This window comes from Mobula birostris, chromosome 26 (genome assembly GCF_030028105.1).
Source record: "Mobula birostris isolate sMobBir1 chromosome 26, sMobBir1.hap1, whole genome shotgun sequence".
Taxonomy (NCBI): Eukaryota; Metazoa; Chordata; class Chondrichthyes; order Myliobatiformes; family Myliobatidae; genus Mobula; species Mobula birostris.
Window position 1 is genome coordinate 49148386 of NC_092395.1, and position 20933 is coordinate 49169318.

The 20933-nt window shown below is 40.3% G+C and overlaps 1 protein-coding gene across 1 annotated transcript in view; it reads right to left on the reverse strand.

Annotated features, from left to right (window-relative positions):
- Positions 1-2074: 2074 nt before the first annotated feature.
- The window catches only part of LOC140188268 (uncharacterized), a 150279-nt gene continuing 131420 nt past the window's right edge, over positions 2075-20933 (reverse strand). Inside the window, 2 exon segments of the mRNA XM_072244360.1 lie at positions 2075-3041; positions 16731-16874. Coding sequence (XP_072100461.1) covers positions 2928-3041; positions 16731-16874 — 258 coding nt within the window. The 3' untranslated portion in view covers positions 2075-2927.

A 20933-nucleotide genomic window follows, 5' to 3' on the forward strand; every position in this document is an offset into this window, starting at 1 on the left:
TCAGTGTAAAAATAGTTGTGCACTGGTCCAATAGCGAAATAATACAACAAAGAGAACAGGATAAATAAACCCCAACTGATTAGCAGAAGGGGAAATGAGTAATAGTTTTGTCAATTGCACCCCACCCAGTCTTCAGCTGTGCTGCTCTTCAAAACTGTGGTTTAATCTTTCTTGGAACAAAATGGCTCTGGAGAGTTAAAGAAACAGAACAAGACACAACAGGAGTCAAATTGACATCCCCTTATGTCTAAGCAACAGTGATCCAGCACAAAACCTGCACCACCAGGTGGGTGTACGGGAGAGAAAAAGCACCAGCACCAAATAGATGATGCCCCTTCCCACCATAGCCCCTTCCAAGGCCACATTTCCAATTATCTTTCGAGGTATAGCTTCCAATTTGGAAGTAATAATACACTGGAGGAATTTTTAAAAGCCTTGAAAGGCGAGCCTTGCTATTCAATGTTCTGCTATGTTTGATTCCACTATTCCCAGATCTGTTTTGGCAATGACATTTTAGGTAAATGGGGCAAATGACTCCAACAATTATCGATAGTTCTTGTTTTAAGACCTGCTGTAGTGAGATTAGAAATGAACGATGGACAACCATTTTATCACTTTCCCTCAACCCATTTCAATTCAGCCTTCAGCAGTCAGCACAAAAGGAACATAAGAAAAACAAGCAAAGAAAAATCAATTAGGTATCAATCCTTACTGATCTCTTCTAGTATAAACAGATGCTGATGGTTGATGCAAGTACCATGACAGCTATCAATCCCACATGGTAACCTCTTTCTCAACCACACCTCTCCATGCTGCCACTTCTCCAGCTTTGGAGCATTTGGTCATAAAGTTAATAATTCCACCAACTTGTTTAACAGATTCCAAGCAAAATTCCTCCTTTAACTTAATTGTTAACTACCAGGCAACTAGTTGCTTCTGATCCAACTACATGAGCAATTCAAGACTGTCCTAGCTGAAATTCATTAATATTTTATTTGATACAGGCTTCATATAGAAAATAATATCAATTTCAGTGCTCAAAATATTCTTTATTTCACTTATGAGTTCCTGAGGCACAAGTCAAATGACTGCAGTGAGATGGTGAGAGAAACAAAAACTCGCCTATCCACCAGGTAAGATAGAACAGTATTTTTACCTGCACCTCAGACAAATTCTGCCAATATTATTTGAAGGTAACCAAATTCAACAGTGCCTCGTGAAATTCTGCACCAATTTCTTCAAATTCCGATCGTTAATTAAGTTTGGTGGGAAAAGATGTAGATGGGGCGGAAATGGGACTACAGTGGTGACTACTCAGGATGGTCTTTAGCAGAGCAAATATCTAATGTAGAGAGGAGCAGAAATCCAAATTGACTTCCCTTCTGAAGCACCTCAAAGCTTATCTTTCACTGAAACTGGAAATTATACAATGAAAACATTTCTTGTTTCTATTGCATTTCTTGGTGACTGCATTTGGGTTCCTCTGATCTTAGACCAGGGCAAGGGTAAGTAAGCACATATCATGCATAAGCGAAAGGGACCTTGGAAATAAACAGATTAAAAAGATCACCCCTGAACTGAAATATGACCAATCCTTTTCCATTCAAAAATTACACTTAATTGTGATTTAAAGATCCTTCAGCTAATCTTGAAAATAGCTATTCAACGTTTCCATGCATGTTAAAATTTCTGTATCGAGGGCAAGTACAGATTCATTTCCCATAACCACCTTGGGGAAAGCCAGCCTCTCTTCTTCCCACCGGACCTACCCACACAAATTTAACTGCTGAAAGTGAATTTTCAGAACTGACCAGTCGTGGGATGCATCATTATCCTGTAGGCTCACTTTCTGAACACCTTTTAATGCCCCCTACCATGAAATCACTGTTCTTTGTCAAAGCCCATATGATCCATTTGGCTCTCTAGACTGGGGCCAGTTAGCACTATTAAGAATATTTGTGCAAAGGTAGTATAATATTAAGAAACAGCTACGTGCAGTAAGTAAGAGGGTGAGGTCAACTCTAACAAACTTAAGCTGCTGCTATTAACTCAGACAAGCTAAAGATTCCTGCAGTGATTGCAAGCTGTTGTTTAATACCGTGCTTCAGATTTTTTAAAAATAAAAGATACAGATCGCAATACACTTCCTAAAGAGCAATGCAAGACAGCGGCATTTTTTTTTAATACAGCAGTTTTCAACACAGGAACTTAAGTTTTTATTTAAAATAAAATATTTTGCTGCCTGACTATGGCTATGGTCGTATTTCCAGTAGTCAGCAGAGAAATCAAGCAATATCTTCTTGGACATTACATCAGATGCCAGCTTCATTCCAGAATGGCAATCTCATATCTGCTATTACTATTCAAATGATTGTACATTTCTTTCCACCAGCCCCTCTTTCACCCCACCGGAAACAGAAAAAAAAACTACTGAAAATACTGATTGTAGGCAAGTCTGAAACATTATGCTGCAGAAGCACTTTCACCTTCGGTCTCTCCCCCCGCCTCCCCACAATGTCCAGGCCCATATTCATAAAAGGCACAAATGCACAATTGTTTGCTCCAAGATCTGGGGACTAAAAAATTTTTGGTGCACACGGCATAAACTTTTTTGAATACAGGCTCATCTCCCACACATCACCAATATCCTCCCAACCACTGGCTAGTCATCACAAGTTGTCAAATGTCATCTTTTATAGACTGACCAATGGGATATGGCATTTGATTGTTTAAATATGTGCTTTCCAGTGCTGCACTTCACAATATTGATACAGCCAGGTAACCCATACTTTACCTAGCCTTTCCAAAGACCATCCAATTACATAGAAAGTGAACCAAGTTTTGTTAAAAAGAATGGAGGGGGGGTGGGAGTGGGATGGTTTGGGCAGGAAGGGAGGGAGGGAAGAAAGAAAGGGGGGAAAGAAAAATCATTCATCATCGAAGTTCTGCTGGAGAAGGAAGTTTGCGGCAAGATTTTCGTTCTTCTCACAGGCGAAGTAGGCCTGAATGACAAGTCCCTCAGGGAAACCCAGTGCCTTTAACTGAAACAAAAAAAGATTATCAACTTGAGTTATTCATCTTTTCACCTATATACATATTCAAAACAAAACAGCAAATTTCCTCCAGAATGAGCAATACATACAAAAACTGCATGCCACATCTCCTGCATGCATTTCTCAAGCAGAGATAGTACAGAACATCACACTGCTAGGAAAAATAACATGTCTGATCAGTAAAGATCATGGGTGTAAAGCAACAGATGAATATTTCTTCCAGAGCTAATATTGGAAAGCCAAGAGTCCATCATCTAGCAATAGGATACTGTATTAAATCTGCAAAAGAGGACAATCAACTTGACAGTGAAATCTGCCTCACAGGGAAAATAAACTGACAGCATAGCTTTCTAAACTACTCATAGCAATTGGGTTTTCCTTCTTTTTTGAAAAATAAATTAAGTTCTGAAAAGGACTGTAACAAGTTATTTCACTTTGTCTCAAAAGGCAGACCCAGTGGGCAAGTGTTGCGAAAACACTGGGTAAAGAATGAGGAGTCAAGTCTACTGAATACACTAAAAGAAATGGTGGCAATTGGCATCATTTATTCAAATACAAAAAACTTGCATTCAAGAAGTGTAACCAACTTTGTGAAATGTTTCAGAGAACCACAACCGAGAGTTCAACCCAAAAGAAGAAAGTTCAAAGTAAAATTTGCTATCAGAGTACATACATGTCAGCAAATAGAACCCTGAGATTCTTTTTCTGCGGGCATACTTAGCACAGTGATTGCAAACAGGAACTATCCACTGTAACCAAACTGCAAATGCAGATATAAACAGCAATAAAAACCAAGCATGAAATAACAGTATAACAGAGTCCTTAAATGAGTATAGTTATCCCCATTTGTTCAAGAGCCTGATGGTTGAGGGGTAGTAACTGTTCTTGAACTTGGTGGTGCAAGTCCTGGGGCACCTGATGGCAGCAGCGAGAAAAGAGCATGGTCTGGGTGGTAATCTTTGATGATGAATGCTGCTCTTCTACAGCAATGTTTCATGTAGGTGTGCTCAATGGTTGGGAGGGTTTTACCTGTGACATACTGGGTCAAATCTACTACCTTTTGTAGGATTTTCTGCTCAAAGGCATTGGTGTTCCCATAGCAGGCTGTAATGCAGCCAGTCAAGCACTTTCCACCACACAGGTTTTTGATGACATGCCGAACCTCCACAGACTCCCAAGTAGAAGCACTGTCGTGTCTTCGCAATAATATTTATATGAACTCAATGCCTTCCATGCATGCTTTGAAAGGGAGAACACAATGACAGCTGTGAAGATCCCTGCTGCACCTGATGATCCTGTGATCTCCACTGATGTTGGACTATCTTTAAAGAGAGTGAACCCTCGCAAGGCAGAAGGTCCCGATGGAGTACCTGGTAAGGTTCTGAAAACCTGTGCCAACCAACTAGTGGGAGTATTTAAGGATATTTTCAACCTCTCACTGCTACCGGCAGAGGTTCCCACTTGTTTCAAAAAGGCAACAATTATACCAGTGCCAAAGAAGAATAATGTGAGCTGCCTCAATGACTATTGTCTGGTAGCACTCGCATCGACAGTGATGAAAAGCTTTGAGAGGTTGGTTATGACTAGACTGAACTCCTGCCTCAGCAAGGACCTGGACCCATTGCAGTTTGCCTATTGCCGCAATAGGTCAATGGCAGACGCAATCTCAGTGGCTCCCCACACGGCTTCAGACCACCTAGACAACACAAACACCTATGTCAGGATACCTTTCATTGACTATAGCGCAGCATTTAATACCATCATTCCCACAATCCTGATTGAGAAGTTGCAAAACCTGGACCTCTGTACCTTCCTCTGCAATTGGATCCTCGAATTCCTAACCAGAAGACCACAATCTGTGCGGATTGGTGACAACATCTCTTCACTGACGATTAACACTGGCGCACGTCAGAGGTGTGTGCTTAGCCCACTGCTCTACTCTCTATATACACATGACTGTGGTTAGGCATACCTCAAGTATCATCTATAAATTTACTGACCATACAACCATTGTTGGTAGAATCTCAGGTGGTGATGAGAGGGTGTACAGAAGTGAGATATGCCAACTACTGGAATGGTGCCACAGCAACAACCTGGCACTCAATGTCTGTGAGATGAAAGAGCTGATTGTGGACTTCAGGAAGGGTAAGATGAAGGAACACATACCAATCCTCAGAGGGATCAGAATTAGGAAGCATCAGGTTCCTGGGTCAAGATCTCTAGGATCTAACCTGGTCCCAACATACTGATGTAGTTATAAAGATGGCAAGACAGCGGCTATATTTTATCTCTCTACTAGATTATGTATTGCATTGAACCACTGCTGCTAAGTTAACAAATTTCACGTCACATGCCGGTGATAATAAACCTGATTCTGATGGCCCAGGACAGGTCCTCTGAGATTGTAATGCAGGAATTGAAAATTACTGACCCTCTCCACCTCTGATCCAATGATGATTATGGACCTCTGGGTTCCCTCTTCTGAAGTCTATAATCAGTTCCTTTGTCTTATTGACATTGAGTGAGAGGTTGTTGTTATTACACCACTCAGCCAAGTTTTCAATCTCCTTCTTGTATGCTGATTTATCACCCCCTTTGATACAGCCCAGAACAGTGGTGCCATCAGCGAACTTGTACAATGTGGAGTTGTAATTAGTTACACAGTCATAAGTGTAAAGCACGTAGAGCAGGGGGCCAACTACACATCCTTGTGGTGTTCCTGTGCTGTTGGAGATTGTGGGGATGTTTTTGTTAATCCAAGCTGACTGGAGTCTGCAAGTGAAGAAATCCAGGATCCAATTGTACAAGGGGGCATTGAGGCCCAGGTCTTGGAGTTTTACTGAGTAGATATGAGGGGATGATGGTGTTAAATGCTGAGCTATAATCAAAAAAGAGCCTCCTGATGTATACATCTTTGCTGTCCAGATGTTCCAGGGTTGTGTGAAGAGCCAATGAGATAGCATCCATTGTAGACCTTTTGCTCCTGTAGGCAAGTTGGAGTGGATGCAAGTATTCATTCTGACAAAAGCTGATATGCTTCAACATATGCCTCTCAAAACACTTCATGACTGTGGATGCAATTGCCACTGGGTGATAGTCATTTAGACAGGGTACCATGCTTTCTTAGGCACGGGTGCAATTGAAGCAAGTGGGCACCACACACCTCAGCCGAGAAATTCAGTTGATTAAAAAGCTTGGGCAATGAAGTACATGTTAGAATGATTTTAAGAAAGCAGAGAAAGAAGTACATGTTAGAAAGCCTTTAAGAAAGAAATGCTTCAATGCATCTAGCAGTGTGTAGTAGTGTGTGCTCTTCTGGTGACACTGCTTTTGGAAGGATGTCATTAAGTTGGAAAAGGTGCAGAAAAGATTCACAAGCATGTTGCCAGGATTGGAGGCTTTAAGTTCTATGATAAAACTTAATAGGTTGGGATTATTTTACCTGGAGTGCAAGAGGCTGAGGGATGACCTCATGGAGATTTTTAAATCATGAAGGACCTAGATTAGGTGAATTCCCAAAATCTTTTACCCAGAACAGGAGAATCTAAAACTAAAGGGCATAGATTTTATGGAGGGGCAAGATATAAAGTTGACCGTGTTTATAATAGACACGTTGGTCTCTATGCCCAAATTCACTACATTCTCTACACTAGTTTTCCCTACATTCTCTCTGGATTTATTGCAGAGTTAGATTGCCACAATGTGTCAAAAATTACTGAAAAGAACAAGATAGTCACTTTTCTTCGGGCCAAATCCAGTGAACTCTGCTCAACACTTTCCCACCATAGATCCACTAAAGGCAAGTAAAGGATTGTGTAGGTGGTTCGCTACAATTTGTTAATTATGGGTTGTTTTAATAATAAACAGGAGAAAATCTGCAGAAGCTGGAAATCCAAGCAACATACAAAATGCTGGAGGAACTCAGCAGACCAGGCATCATCTATGGAAAAGGGTACAGTAGATGTTTCAGGTCCTGCCAAAGGGTCTCAGCCCGAAACATCGACTGTACTCTTTTCCATAGATGCTGCCTGGCCTGCTGAGTTCCTCCAGCATCGGGCGTGTTGTTGTAATAATACTCACTTTTTACATTAAGAGGAGTAAAGAAAAGCATATATTTTATATAAAATTTAAATGCCAATGCAGTTATAATCCTTTTGGGGTCAAAACTACTGTTTGTTATAAAAATAATATAATCTTTAAATGTCTGTAGATGTGCTATTATCAAACTAGTCTTGATTTCTGATAAACTTTGGAACTAGAAAAAAAAACGAACTGCCTCTTTCCACAGGTGTAGACTGATCTGTTCCGTGATTACAACATTGTTTTTATTCTTCAGTATTTACTTCCCAAACAAACCTCATCAACATTCAGCGGAGGAGCAGAGGTGGAGAAGGTCAGTAACTTTAAATTACTGGGTGTCACTATCTCAGAGGACCAGTCCTGGACACATCATATAAATATAATTGCAAAGAAAACACCACAGCACCTCGACTTCCTCAGCAGTCTGCAAAGATTTGGCATGACATCAAAAACCTTAATAAACTTCTATAGATTATAGTGGGAAATGCTTTGACTGGCTGCATCATGGTCTGGTGTGGGAACACCAATGTCTTTGAACACCAATATCTTACAAAAGGTAGTGGATTTGGCCCAGTACATCACAGGTAAAGCCCTCCCAACCATTGAGCACATTTACATGAAACGTTGCCGTAGAAAAGCAGCATCCATCAAAGATCCTCAGCGCCTGGCCATGCTCGTTTCCTGCTACTGCTGTCAGGTACAAAGTACAAGAGCCTCAGGACTTGCACCAGCAGGTTCAAGAACAGTTACTACCCCTCAACCATCAGGCCCTTGAACAAAACAGGACAACACTCATATTTATGAAGTTCCCACAACCGATGTTCTCACTTTAAGGACCCGCTGTTTCTTTCATGCTCTCGTTATTTATTGCTAATTATTTATATTGCATTTGCACAGCTTGTTGTTCATTGATCCTGTTTAGTTACTGTCCCATAGGTTTGCTACGTATACCCGCAAGAGAAAGAATCTCAGGTTTGTATCTGATGAGTTATACAGGTTTCCCCCGCCATCCGAAGGTAGAGTGTTCCTATGAAACACTTCTTAAGCCGGAATGTCATAAAGAGAAGAAGCAATTACCATTTATTTATATGGAAAAATTTTGTGAGTGTTCGCAGACCCAAAAAATAACCTACCAAATCATGCCAAATAACACATAAAACCTAAAATAACAGTAACATATAGTAAAAGCAGGACTGATATGATAAATACACAGCCTATATAAAGTAGAAATACTTTTCTACAATCATTGCTGCACTGTCCACCGTAGCGAAAATCTCACGCAAGCGCTCTTGGCAGAAACACTCTCTCCAGTAACCTTTAAGCTATGAAGCTGCCAAATCATACCAAATAACACATAAAAATACAAAGCCTATATAAAGTAGAAATAATGTATGTACAGTGTAGTATCACTTATGGGAATTGGGAAGACAGCACCGAGCACACTGATGATGGTGTGTTAGGCTGAGTCGTCGGAGGTTGGGGTGCTGCAGTGGTCCCCAACCTCCGGGCCGCCGACTGATACCAATCCGCGAAGAATGCAGTGGTACGAGCAGTAGCCAGGATGCACACAGCACATCTTTAAGAAAAAAGCCGAAATAAACAACCTAATTAATTAGCTTGTTTATTTCGGCCTTTTTCTTACAGATCTGCTGGGTGCGTCCCGGCTACCGCTGCATTCTCCACAGCAATGTATCGGTCCACTGCCCGGAGGTTGAGACCACTGGGGTGGTAGGACACTGGGGTGTCATCTCATCGTCGTCTGTTTCCATCAGGGCAGGCAGGTCATCTTCTTCTATCTCGAAACACTTAATTATGTCTAGTTTTACACTAAGTGTAACACCCTTACGAGCTCTTTCAGGCTTCTCTGATACCTTAGAACTCATCTTGCTAATGGCTGCTCACAGGCACGTGTTTAAGCAATGCCGGCTAGAATGCAGTTCCGGGGGAGGAGCTTGGCTGCTCAGGGTGCGCGCTGCCTTTTATCACGTGCTGCTTTTTTCGCACGCTGCCTTTTTTCGTAACAGTGAAAACACCTTCTGTTAGCGAAAACAGGTAACTGATGTAGGTCTTTCCTAACAGCGAGGTTTCGTAAAAAGCAGGGGACACCTGTATCTACTTCGGTAATAAATTTTACTATGAACGTTGAAACCTATGAGCATCTGAAAGTTGTACTGCAAGTTGTACAGCAAATCAATTTATTGAGAGAACAACATTTAAACACAGCAAGCAGAAACTATCACAACCATTCTCAATAAAAGCACAATTTTTTTACCTCAAAAAAACTGAGGTTTGCTTATATAGTATGTGCATAAAATCTATCATTATCACTAACAGTGTGGCCACTAGGCTTGATCAAATGGGAAATATCTGTTCATCTTTGCTCTGGGAAGCTACAGCGTGCTCACTAAGCATCCAAAATTGGTTAATCTCTACCTTTAGCCTTCAGTTGCCATACTCTTACATCCTTATTTCTTAAATTTAGACACAAAACTAGGAAATTCAGTGGAGTTCATACCCCAGAGGGACATTAACCAAGTTATCTGTCTTCACTCAAGTACACTTTAATCCTGCCAAAAATTTACAGCATCCTGCCACTGGGAAACAAGTTGGTCACCTTTCACTGCCTGCACCAGACAAGCATAACAAATGAAATTAAAAGATGTAGGTTTGTATCCAAATGTGATCAAGTTCCATTTCAAACCACTTGTACATCTGAGATAATTACCACTGCAGACGGCACATGAACAGGGCAACAATGGATTAAAAACATTTACAGGATGAAGCAATGCCAGGTGCCTAGCACATGCCTGATGCTCTTTAAGTTTAAGAATAGTCCCTTCACTTTGTGCTGCCATTGAATATGACCACAGCTCTTACATTACTTCAACTGCACATCACTGCACTATCAATTCCCTGAATATCCAAATATCTATAGATCAAATATCATATCAAAAGTACAAAATTCCTGAATATCTCATCCAGAAGAAATATCATCTCCACATGTACCAGTCATGTCAATCAATATTTTTTTCTGTACGTTTGCAATACAATTAAATCTTGTAATTGTAAATTCTCATATGGACCAGCATGCAGAAGAAATAACTGTCCTGGAAATTCACTTGTGAGTGACACTTATGTTGCACTGCCTCTATTACAACAACATTCTACGGTTGACAGACTTAGAACTTGAAAAATTTCCAAGACAGTCTACCTATATAGCCTCAATCTCAGTAAAATGCGCTGTGTTCAAACCCTCCAAAATAATTCTTGTACCTGTATATTAATTTTTCAGTGATTCACATGCAAGGACACCCAGATCCCTCCAAACTCTACCACCTTTCAATATCTCAGCAATTAAAAACATTTGATAACATACTGTAATAATATGGATGTAAAGACAGGAAAGGCTAGGTTCTTTACAGAAAAAACTGAAGACATTATTTATGGTAGAGTGACCAACTTACAAATTACACTGACAAATTGGTCAGCCATGCATGAAATACCAGATTGAATTTTATCTTCAAAAACGTGAAGTGTGATGCATTTGGGAGATTTGATATTATATATTCATAATAGATAACAGAACTGCAAGAACCAGAGCCACTTGTGTCCATTGTGTCCTGAAGGCAAGTAGCTCAGGTAGATAAAGTGGTTAAGATATACGGGAGACAGAATACAAGAGATATTTGTAAAACAGCTATTAAAATCATTAGTTAGGCCAGAATGGGATTACCGGGTGCAGCTTTGGTCACTACACAAATTGGATGTGATTGTGTTGGAGCAGGTGCGGGAGATTTTGTCACCCAGTGTGGTATTCCAGATAGAGAAGAGAATCAATAAGCTTGGCTTTCATTATAGGAAATACAATATAACAGATACAGAATATGAGGGATATACATAGGGTAATGAGAATCCTTTCTCCACAGTAGAGACATTTATTACCGGTGAGATGGGCAGGGTGGGGGGCACATTTATTTACAGCAAGGGTGAGAGACTTAAAGGGCATTTGAGGAAGATTTTTTCCACTGAGATTGTGATTGAAATTTGGAAGGTACAGCTTGAGAAATTGGTGGAGGAAGGCATTCTCAACATTTAAGCTCTTAATATGAACACCTGCAATGCCATGACAGATGGTTGCAGGCTAACTGGTGGAAAATGCCATTGGTACAGATAGTTACTTGAATGGCCACAGACATGTTGGACTGAAAGATCTGTTCGCATGCTATATATCATTGATCTAATTTTTCATATTTCAATCATATACTAACTCCCTTAGTGCATATACTGTACATTCTCTTGCAGCTACCAAGTACAACTTCAACTCATATTGTTGTGTTGGGTATATTACATTTGGTCTCCTCACCCAAATCAATGTACACAACAAACAGTGCAGCATTTACACTGGCAGTCATTGAGGACTGAGTATTATCCATCATTCTATGTGCTCTAATTTTGTCTCTAATAGCACTTCAACAAAGGCTTTCTGAGCATCCATGTTCACTAGTTTCCCCAAAAACTATTCTATTAATCAAATATGACAAATGTAGGTTTTTATATTATCTTTTCATTAATGTAGATGAGCTCTGCTAGATGCAATGCTCTATAATCACTTTCTGCTTAACAAATTATAGTATTTTCTTTTAAGTGCTTTATAGCTCATTTCCCTTTGTTTCCATTTTTAAGATGGTAGGGTTACATTTGCTACCTTCCAACCTAGGGCAATCATTCTGGAGTCAGTGAAGTTGTGAAAAATGACAATGAGTGCATCTACTATCACCATTGCAGTTTCTTTCAAAAAAAATATGGTTGCAGCTCATCAGATCCTGGGGTTCATGGGTTTTAGTCCAATTAATTTCTCCATAACTATTTTTCAATTTTACCAATCTAATTTCTTTTTTTCACTTCCTCGTCCACACTAGACTTGTTCACCATTTCCCTGGAGCTTTGCACCTTTTTCAATAAAGACATATACAAGATATACACTCAGTAGCTACTTCGTGTCTTCTGCTGATATAGCCCAGGTTTGACACGTTGTACATTCAGAGATGCCCTTCTGCACATCACTGTTGTAACAGATAGTTATTTGAGTTACCAGCACTTTCTTGTCAGTGTGAACCAGTCTGGCCACTCTCCTCAGACTTCTCTCCTTAAGGCATTTCTACCACTCACTGGATATTTTTTGTTTCTCGCACCATTCTCTGTAAACTCTAGAGACTTCTGCGTGAAAATCCCAGCAGATCAGCAGTTCCTAAGATACGCAAATAACTTGTCTGGCACTAAGAATAATTCCATGGTCAAAGTTGCTTAGTATGTTTAATTGCTCTGCTGCTCCCTCAGTTCCCAAAATAATTTCCCCTAGTTCAATATGTAATGGGCCCATACTAACATCTGTTAATTTCTTGCTGTTACTGAGATACCTTTCAAGGTAGTTTTCCTTTTAATGCTTCTCACTAGGTTACTCATTCTTCTATTCTAATCAATTCACTGATACTCGTTGGTTAAAATAGTCTTTTCCCCAATTCTCTGATGCTGTTTCTTTTGTCAACATTAAGCCTTTTGTTATTATTAAATTCTCTTGAACTGTACGCCGTAGGTTGACCACTTTTTCTACTGAGATTTGTGCCCAAATTTGACCATTAGATATAGGACATTCAGCCTATCAAGTCTGCTCTGCCATTCGATCATGACTGCTTTATTTTCCCTCTCAACCCCTATGCCCCTTCTTTTTTAGCATAACCTTTAATTCTTTCCTAATCAAGCACCTAATAACCTCAACTTTAAATACACCCACTAACTTGGTCTTCACAGTCGCCTGTGACAATAAAGTTCGCAGATTCACCACACTCTGGCTAAAGCAGTGGTTCTTCAACTCTATTATAAATGGTTGTCAGAATCAGAATTAGATTTATTATCACTAACAGGTGTTGTGAAAATTTTTAACTTAGCAGCAGGAGTTCAATGCAATACATAATATAGAAGAAAATAAAATAATAACACTAGTAATAACAAATTACAGTATACATACATTGATTAGATTAAAAATCATGCAAATAAAAGAAATAATATATATTAAAAAAGTGAAGTAGTGTTCAGTGGTTCAATTTCTATTTAGGAATCAATGGCAGAGGAGAAGAAGAAGCTCTTTCTGAATCGCTGAGTATGTGCCTTCAGGCTTCTGTACCTCCTACCTTATGGCAACAATGAGAAAAGGGCATGCCCTGGGTGCTGGAGGTCCTTAATAATAGATGCTGCCTTTCTGAGACACTGCTTCCTAAAGACGTCTTGGGCACTTTGTAGGCTAGTACCCAAGACGGAGCCGACTAAATTTACAACCCTCTGCAGCTTCTTTCGATTCTGTACAGTAACCCCAGTATACCAGACAGTGATGCAGCCTGACAAAATGCTCTCTATGGTACATCTACAGAAGTTTCTGAGTGTATTTGTTGACGTACCAAATCTCTTCAGACTCCTAATAAGGTATAGCCGCTGTCTTGCCTTCTTTATAACTACATCGATATGTTGGGGAAAGGTTAGGTCCTCAGAGTTCTTGATACCCAGGAACTTGAAACTGCTCACTCTCTCCAATTCTGATCCCTCTATGAGGATATTTATGCGTTCCTTCGTCTTGGCCTTCCTGAAGTCCACAATCAGCTCTTTCGTCTTACTGACGACGACTGCAAGGTTGCTGCTGCGACACCACTCTACCAGTTGGTATATCTTGCTCCTGTACGCCTTCTCGTCTCCATCTGAGATTCTACGAACAATGGTTGTATCATCAGCAAATTTACAGATCGTATTTGAGCTATGCTTAACCACACAGCCATGGGTGTAGAGAGAGTAGATCAGTGAACCAAGCACACACCGAGGTGCACCAGTGTTGATCATCAGCGAGTAGGAGATGGCATCACTAATCCACACAGATTGTGGTCTTGCAGTTAAGGAAGTCACAGATCCAGTTCCAGACAGAGGTACAGAGGCTCAGGTTCTGCAACCTCTCAATCAGGATTGTGGGAATGATGGTATTAAATGCTGAGCTATTGTTGATGAACAGCATCCTGACGTAGGTGTTTGTGTTGTCCAGGTGGTCTAAAGCCGTGTGGAGAGCCATTGAGATTGCATCTGCCGTTGACTATTGTGGCAATAGGCAAATTACAGTGGCTCCAGGTCCTTGCTGAGGCAGGAGTTCAGTCTAGTCATGACCAACCTCTCAAAGCATTTTATCACTGTAGATGTGAGTGCTACTGGGTGATAGTCATCAAGGCAGCTCACATTATTCTTCGGCACTGGTATAATTGTTGTCTTTTTGAAGTGGGAACTTCCACCCATAGCAGTGAGAGATTGAAAATGTCTTTGAATACTCTCACCAGTTGGTTGACACAGGTTTTCAGAGCCTTACCAGGTACTCCATTGGGACCTTCCACCTTGCGAGGGGTTCACCACCTTTAAAGACAGTCACTCTATTCTGAGACTGTGCCCTTGGGTCCTAACAACCTCACTCTTGGAACATCCTCTCCACATCCACACTGTCTAAGTCTTTCAATATTTGGTATAGGTTAATAAGATCCCCCTCATTTTTCTAAACTCCAGCAAGTACAGGCCTAGAGCTATCAGCCACTCCTCATATTATTTCCCAGGATCTTTCTTGTAAACCTCCTCTGACCCTCTGCAATGCCAACACATCCTTCCTTAGTTATGGGGCCCAAAACTGCTCATAATACTCCAAATATGGCTTGACTAATGCTTTGTTTAAATGTTTGTGCATTTCTTGTTTAGTGTTGTATCTTTAGTTTCCCTAATCTATCCTTTGTAGTCTATTTGGATTAAAACCTGGGTTTCAGATTGTATGAAATCACTTTCAATCTTCCACAAAATTCTATTAACACTTCCCTGTAGCCCATCCAGAAGTTTATTAATTGGCATTTGGGCACCAAGACAATAAATAGTAGTGAAATAGAATTCTACAGCTGATGACCTACAAAATCCTAAGGATGCTTCATCTGAGCTCAGATATACTCACAACCACTACCATAAACATTTAAAGAAATCCCTGAAATAAAGGCTAACCATGAAGTTAATTTTCAAACAAACTGAACTACCTATTATTTTTCCAAATATTCTACTTAAGTATTGGGTAGCCTCTGCATCAGTTGTATGTTTCTTTATTAAAACAAGGCGAATGATTTGAATGCCATATGACTCAATCTAAAAAGACCAGCTTGTGTATTTGATACAAATGTGAAAACCTCCCTGAAGTTCATACATCTTTGCATTGTTTCAATTTTAGCTTATGTGGGGCTAATCTGAACATACATCTGTGGTGACCACCTGGAAGAAACCGCGCTCTGAGCAAGACAAGTCCACAGTACTCCAAGCATCAACCCATGAAGATTTGCACCCCAATTTGCAATTTCATAAAAGTAGTGTCCTAACAAAGATACAAGAATCTAACTTTACAAGTCACAATCATAGAGCACAGAAACTGGCCCTTCAGCCCAATATGTCTATCAAGTACCTATCCATACTACCTACATTTACCAGCGTTTGGTTCATTGTTTACTGTGTCTTAGCAATTCAAGCGCTCATCCAGATACTTATTAAATGTTGAGAGTAATTGCCCCCACCACACTTTGTCCATTAGAGAAAATGAGAAAGAAAACAGAATTTTCTGTAAAGATTGAAGATCATTTCATACAATCTGAAGTACAAACAATTGGAATAAATTATGTAATTAGAAAAGAAAGTTGATTTTATTTTGTTTGAGTTTTAGATTCAAGATTCAAATGGTTTAACGTCATTTCAAGTAGAAAAGGTGAATGAAACAATTGTCACTCTGGATCTGATGCAGCACAAAAAAGCAGTAATAAACACAATAATAAATAAATACTATATATATATATATATATACACACACACACATATATATACATTCATATACATATATATATATATATATATATATATATATATATATACTGCGGAAATGCTCTCTACTACGCATCTGCAGAAGGTCATGAGTAATGATGTGCATAGTCCAGCTCTTCAGCTTCAAAAAGTAGGTGCGTTGCTGAGCTTTCTTGATTGTGTAGGATGTGTTCTCGGACCATTAGACATTGTGCAAAATGTGCATTCCCAGGAGTTTGAAACTGCTCGGCGTTTCCACTACTGTCCCATTGATGTAAAGAGGGATTCCTGAAGACAATAACCATCTCCTTTGTCTTGTTGGCATAACAGATTATTTTCCTGGCACCTCATCTCTCTAGGCTGTACCACTGTTGGTGATGAGTGTCGTTACATGGGTGTTTGTCCATGCAGTCATGTGTGAGCAGAGAGCTCAGCACACAGCCCCATGTTGAGGATGATGGAGTGGGAGGAGCAGTTCTGCATCCTGACTATCTGAGAATATATTTTCAATTTAAACGTCCTCAATTCATGAAAGCAGTAAGGTGCAACTTGAGAAAGTGTATGAGACTGCACAGATGGCTGAGAAATGCAGGCTGTAAGTGTGATAAAGGTATTTGCACTGATGAATTTTCTACTTAAAGATATTACATTTTAGTTTACTTCACAAATATCCTCAGATTTTCAAAGCGTTATTACCCTCTCTATTGCTTCCTTCTCCTGGGGTGTAACCTGGATGTAGTTAGTGTGCGGTGACCCATGACCTTCTGCTCCTTCACTTCCAGCCTCTCCCAAAGGATCATTCAGCATTTGAACAAACTGCTCCTGGTGTTGAGTTATTTGCTGAAAAATATCAAACACAAAGTGGACATCAGAGGAACAGGCATAACAAATAATTGTTTCAATCAATGTCATTCCTTGGCCTTAGAGGTTCAGTACAGGGATAGTATCTAAAGTACTCAATCTATAATAAAATACAATAGTGTTAAAAACTTGATCTGACACTTATTGTAGTCTTCATGGTGACAGTTGTCAGTACTGAGAACATGAAACCCAAACACTGAAGGTCAATATCAAGTACTCCAGATCAAATATAGCACTAATAGATACAAAGTAAACCATCTTTTCTTCAGCAAGATGTCTTTCAGTTCTACCTATAGAAGCATATTCCCTATTCCCTGTTTCTGTAGCTCTCTTCATTGAACCAATTCATGCTTGAGCAAAATCAGTACACAATGTAATCAACAAAAAGTTCACAAGGATGGGGTCTGAATGCTCATCTCCGATGGTGTGAATTTCTAGGATTCCACTAAATTAGAGCAGAAGACCTGCCCATGACACTATCAATCCCAGCTTGCGGGAGGAAACCCACATAGTCCTGGTAAGAACGTACAAACTCCTTGCAGACAGCGGCAGGTGAACCGGATCATAGCTATCGTAGCATTACCTCATCTGTGTGATACCTACAATGCTGCCCATCCTGTGCTATATAGCTATGACCAAGATTCCACGAGAAGTCACTCAGGGTTCTGTGACAGATTGTGATAAAAAAAAAATGAACAGCTGTTTTTTAACTTCACGCAATGTGCAATGCTAGCATTCCATGTGATGGGGGGCAGTGATCGAGCAGCCCCGTTAGCAATCTCATTCGAGGTTTCTCAGCCCAGTGTGGCAGTACCCACTTGTACTGTGTTTATTTGGTTGAATCCATTCTCAGTTTTTGACACAATTTAGGGGAGGCTGTTGGATAATTGGCAATTTAGGGGAGGACAGGAAGCGAATGAGGAGCATGAGGTATGCTTTGCAAGCATTAAATAGACTAACTCAACTTGGGCTGGGATGTTAGTCTTTTCCTCCCAATTTACCTCCCCCAGCTTCCCCTTAACACACTGCCAACTGACTTATGGGAGCAAACTCTACCAACGTAGTAGAAAATTGGAGAGAAATTTCCATTCCCGAGAGGGAATTTCGACGCATTGCGACTCAGCTGCTCAGTCTAGAGTCTGATTGAAAACCACCTGGGAGAACTGCAGAACAAATTTGAACAGTATTTGTCCTCCCTTTCAACACAAGTGTATGAATGGGCAAGGAACCCTTTCTCTGAATCTTCTGCTCAGCTTGAGAACTTGACTTTGAGAGTACAGGAAGAATTTTTGAGCTCCAGTCTGTTTATGCACTCAAGATGAGATTTACTGACCTGCCCCTGGACAAGTTCTGGATTTCTCGAAAAGAGTATCCTGGCATTCATTGGAAATTAATCTTACATGTATGAGCAAGCCTTTTCTTGTTCAACAAGCATCAAGAGTAAGGATAGAAATCATCTCATTTCAGCTGAGGATGAAATCCGTGTGCGCTTATCTCAAGTTTGCCCCAGAATTGAGTATTTGCGTAGGAAAAACACAAGCATAGGTTTCATATGCTCGGCCTATATTTGAGCCTGATTACAGTTTTGTATAAAATTGTGTCTTAAGCTATATTTTTATTCATGTTGCTTTGGCTTATGGTTTTTAGTAACTTTATTATTCAACATTGTCAATAAATTTTCATGTTGTAAATACCATTATTTAAATTAATGTACCAAGCCTACCCTTTGAAAAATTAAATCCCATTTTGGCTTAGGCCAGTTATTTAACAAAAATTTATTATATTTGCCTTATGAGTTTTAAATTGTTTGAAAGGGAAGGAAAGACTCATTTCAAGAAAGTTAAGCCAAGTTTAAATATTTCATTTTTTTCCCAAGAAATGTTAGCTAAAATTTATTCTCTACTCAAAAGAGCATTGACAATTATGATTGGATTATTATATCTACAACGTACTGATCACACCAATATACTGTGAACTGCCGACAATTATTTTTACACAGGGATTCCGAGACCTGAAAATTATTTCAAGGATTCCTCCAGGGCACAAAGGTTTGAGAAAGGCTGACTATAATCGTATCTCTGGGTTAGTATAAATGTTTAAAATGTAAGTAAGTTTATGCTCCAAGTTTTCTGTAGACAGTATGAATTTTCCAACATCACATGTAATTTTGGATGGCCCGTTAGACTAGCCGTTTTTCAGCCGAGCAGACGAGTGTGCCTTTGGGGTTCCGAGGCTCTATGCCCTGTACGTGAGCCGATTCCATGCCGGTGCTGCCGACTGAAGCATGCTGGAGAAAACAAGAGTTCTCTGTACTCAGCGAGCCATTCCATGTTTTTTTTTCTTTCCTGTTTGCTTGTTCTCCCTCTCGCTGCCGATTCTTAAGTCGGTTAACACAAAAAAAGCAACGCGGCCGACTTAAATCTGCGAATCCTTCTACTTTTCTTTGTCTCCTCTTGCAGCTGTGTGGCAGCTCTCTGCCCTTTATTAGGGAGGGAGAGAGCCTGTGGCATTTTGAACTGATCAGGTGAACAATGAGTTTTTCTGTGCTACAGAGCATGGACTCTCTTGGGGGATCTGCTATTGCTTGCTCGGTGGGTTTTGGGCTGCTGCTGCTTTTTGCTGAAATAAGTTGGGGAGGGTGAGGCTTGATGCTTTGTTCCTGCTTGGGAGGGCAAGAACCGGGCTTTGGGGTTCTAATGATTTTACTGTCATTCATTCTTTGGGGTTTTGTATATGTCTGCAAAGAGCAAGAATTTCCGGTTAAATTTTGTATATATTCTCTGATATTAAATGGAATTATTGAAGACATCGACAACGGTCCCATCCTCGTCTTTCCCCTTGCCATAACGGCCAGCTGCTACCTTACACCGTCTTGCACTCTTCTGCACAGCACTAGTATGCCAGGATTGAGGATCCCAGAGGAAAAGGCATGCTCCAGGTGCTGACAGCCGGTGGTTTCAGAGCAGCTACACATCTGTGGAGTTCCCTGTTCCTTAATCATTAACCTGGATTTGTGGACTCTCGTGGCAGTTGTTTGTTCTACTCTGAAGCTGAAGTTTGGACAGTCACTGTGCCTTTCTGATAGTTTATGCTATGGAAAGGAAAATGTCAATATACATTTCAATTTGTAACACTGTTTCTGTGGAACCCCCAAATGTGCTTATAAAACTAGAGTGTGAATCAGAAGTTGAAATGGACCCAGTGCAGATGGTGTGATTCATAATAAAGTTTACTGCACAATATGGGCAGCACACAAGTGCTGTGGTCGGTGTAATTCTGTTTTTGCGTAAGCAACCTGGGTTCAATTCTACTGCTGTCTGGAGGGAGTTTATGCATTTTCCCCATGGCTGTGTTCTCTTTCTTCTGGTGCTTCAGCTTCCTCTCACATTTGAAAGAAATAGTAGTAGGTTAATTGGCTACTGTGGTGTAGTTGGGCAGAGCAGGCTTGTTGGGATTGAGGGCCTGTTACCATGCAGTATCTCTAAATAATTAAACCTTTTCCAATGAAAAATTATACGGCAGAGGAAGGGGAGGGGAAGGGAAGGGAAGGGAAGGGAAAAACATAAGAAATAGGAGCAGGAGCCCGCTCCACCATTCAACAAGATCATAGCCCATCTGATCATGGACTCATCTCCACCTACCTGCCCTTTCCCTCATAACCCTTAATTCCTCCACTATGTAGAAATCTATCCAACTTTGTCTTAAATATATTTACTGAGGTAGCCTCCATTGCTTCATTGGGCAAAGAATTCCAGATACACCACTCTTTGGGGAAAGTAGTTCCTCCTCATATCCATCCTAAATCTACTCTCCCCCACCCCTCATAATCTTGAGGCTATGTCCCCTAGTTCTAGTCTCACCTAACAATGGAAACAACTTTCCTGCCTCTATCTCATCTATCTATCCCTTTCATAATTTTATATGCTTCTATAAGATCCCAACTCATTCTTCTGAATTCCAGCAAGTACAGTCCCAGGCAATTCAATCTCTCCTCATAGTCCAAACCGCTCATCTCTGGAATCAACCTGGTGAATCTCC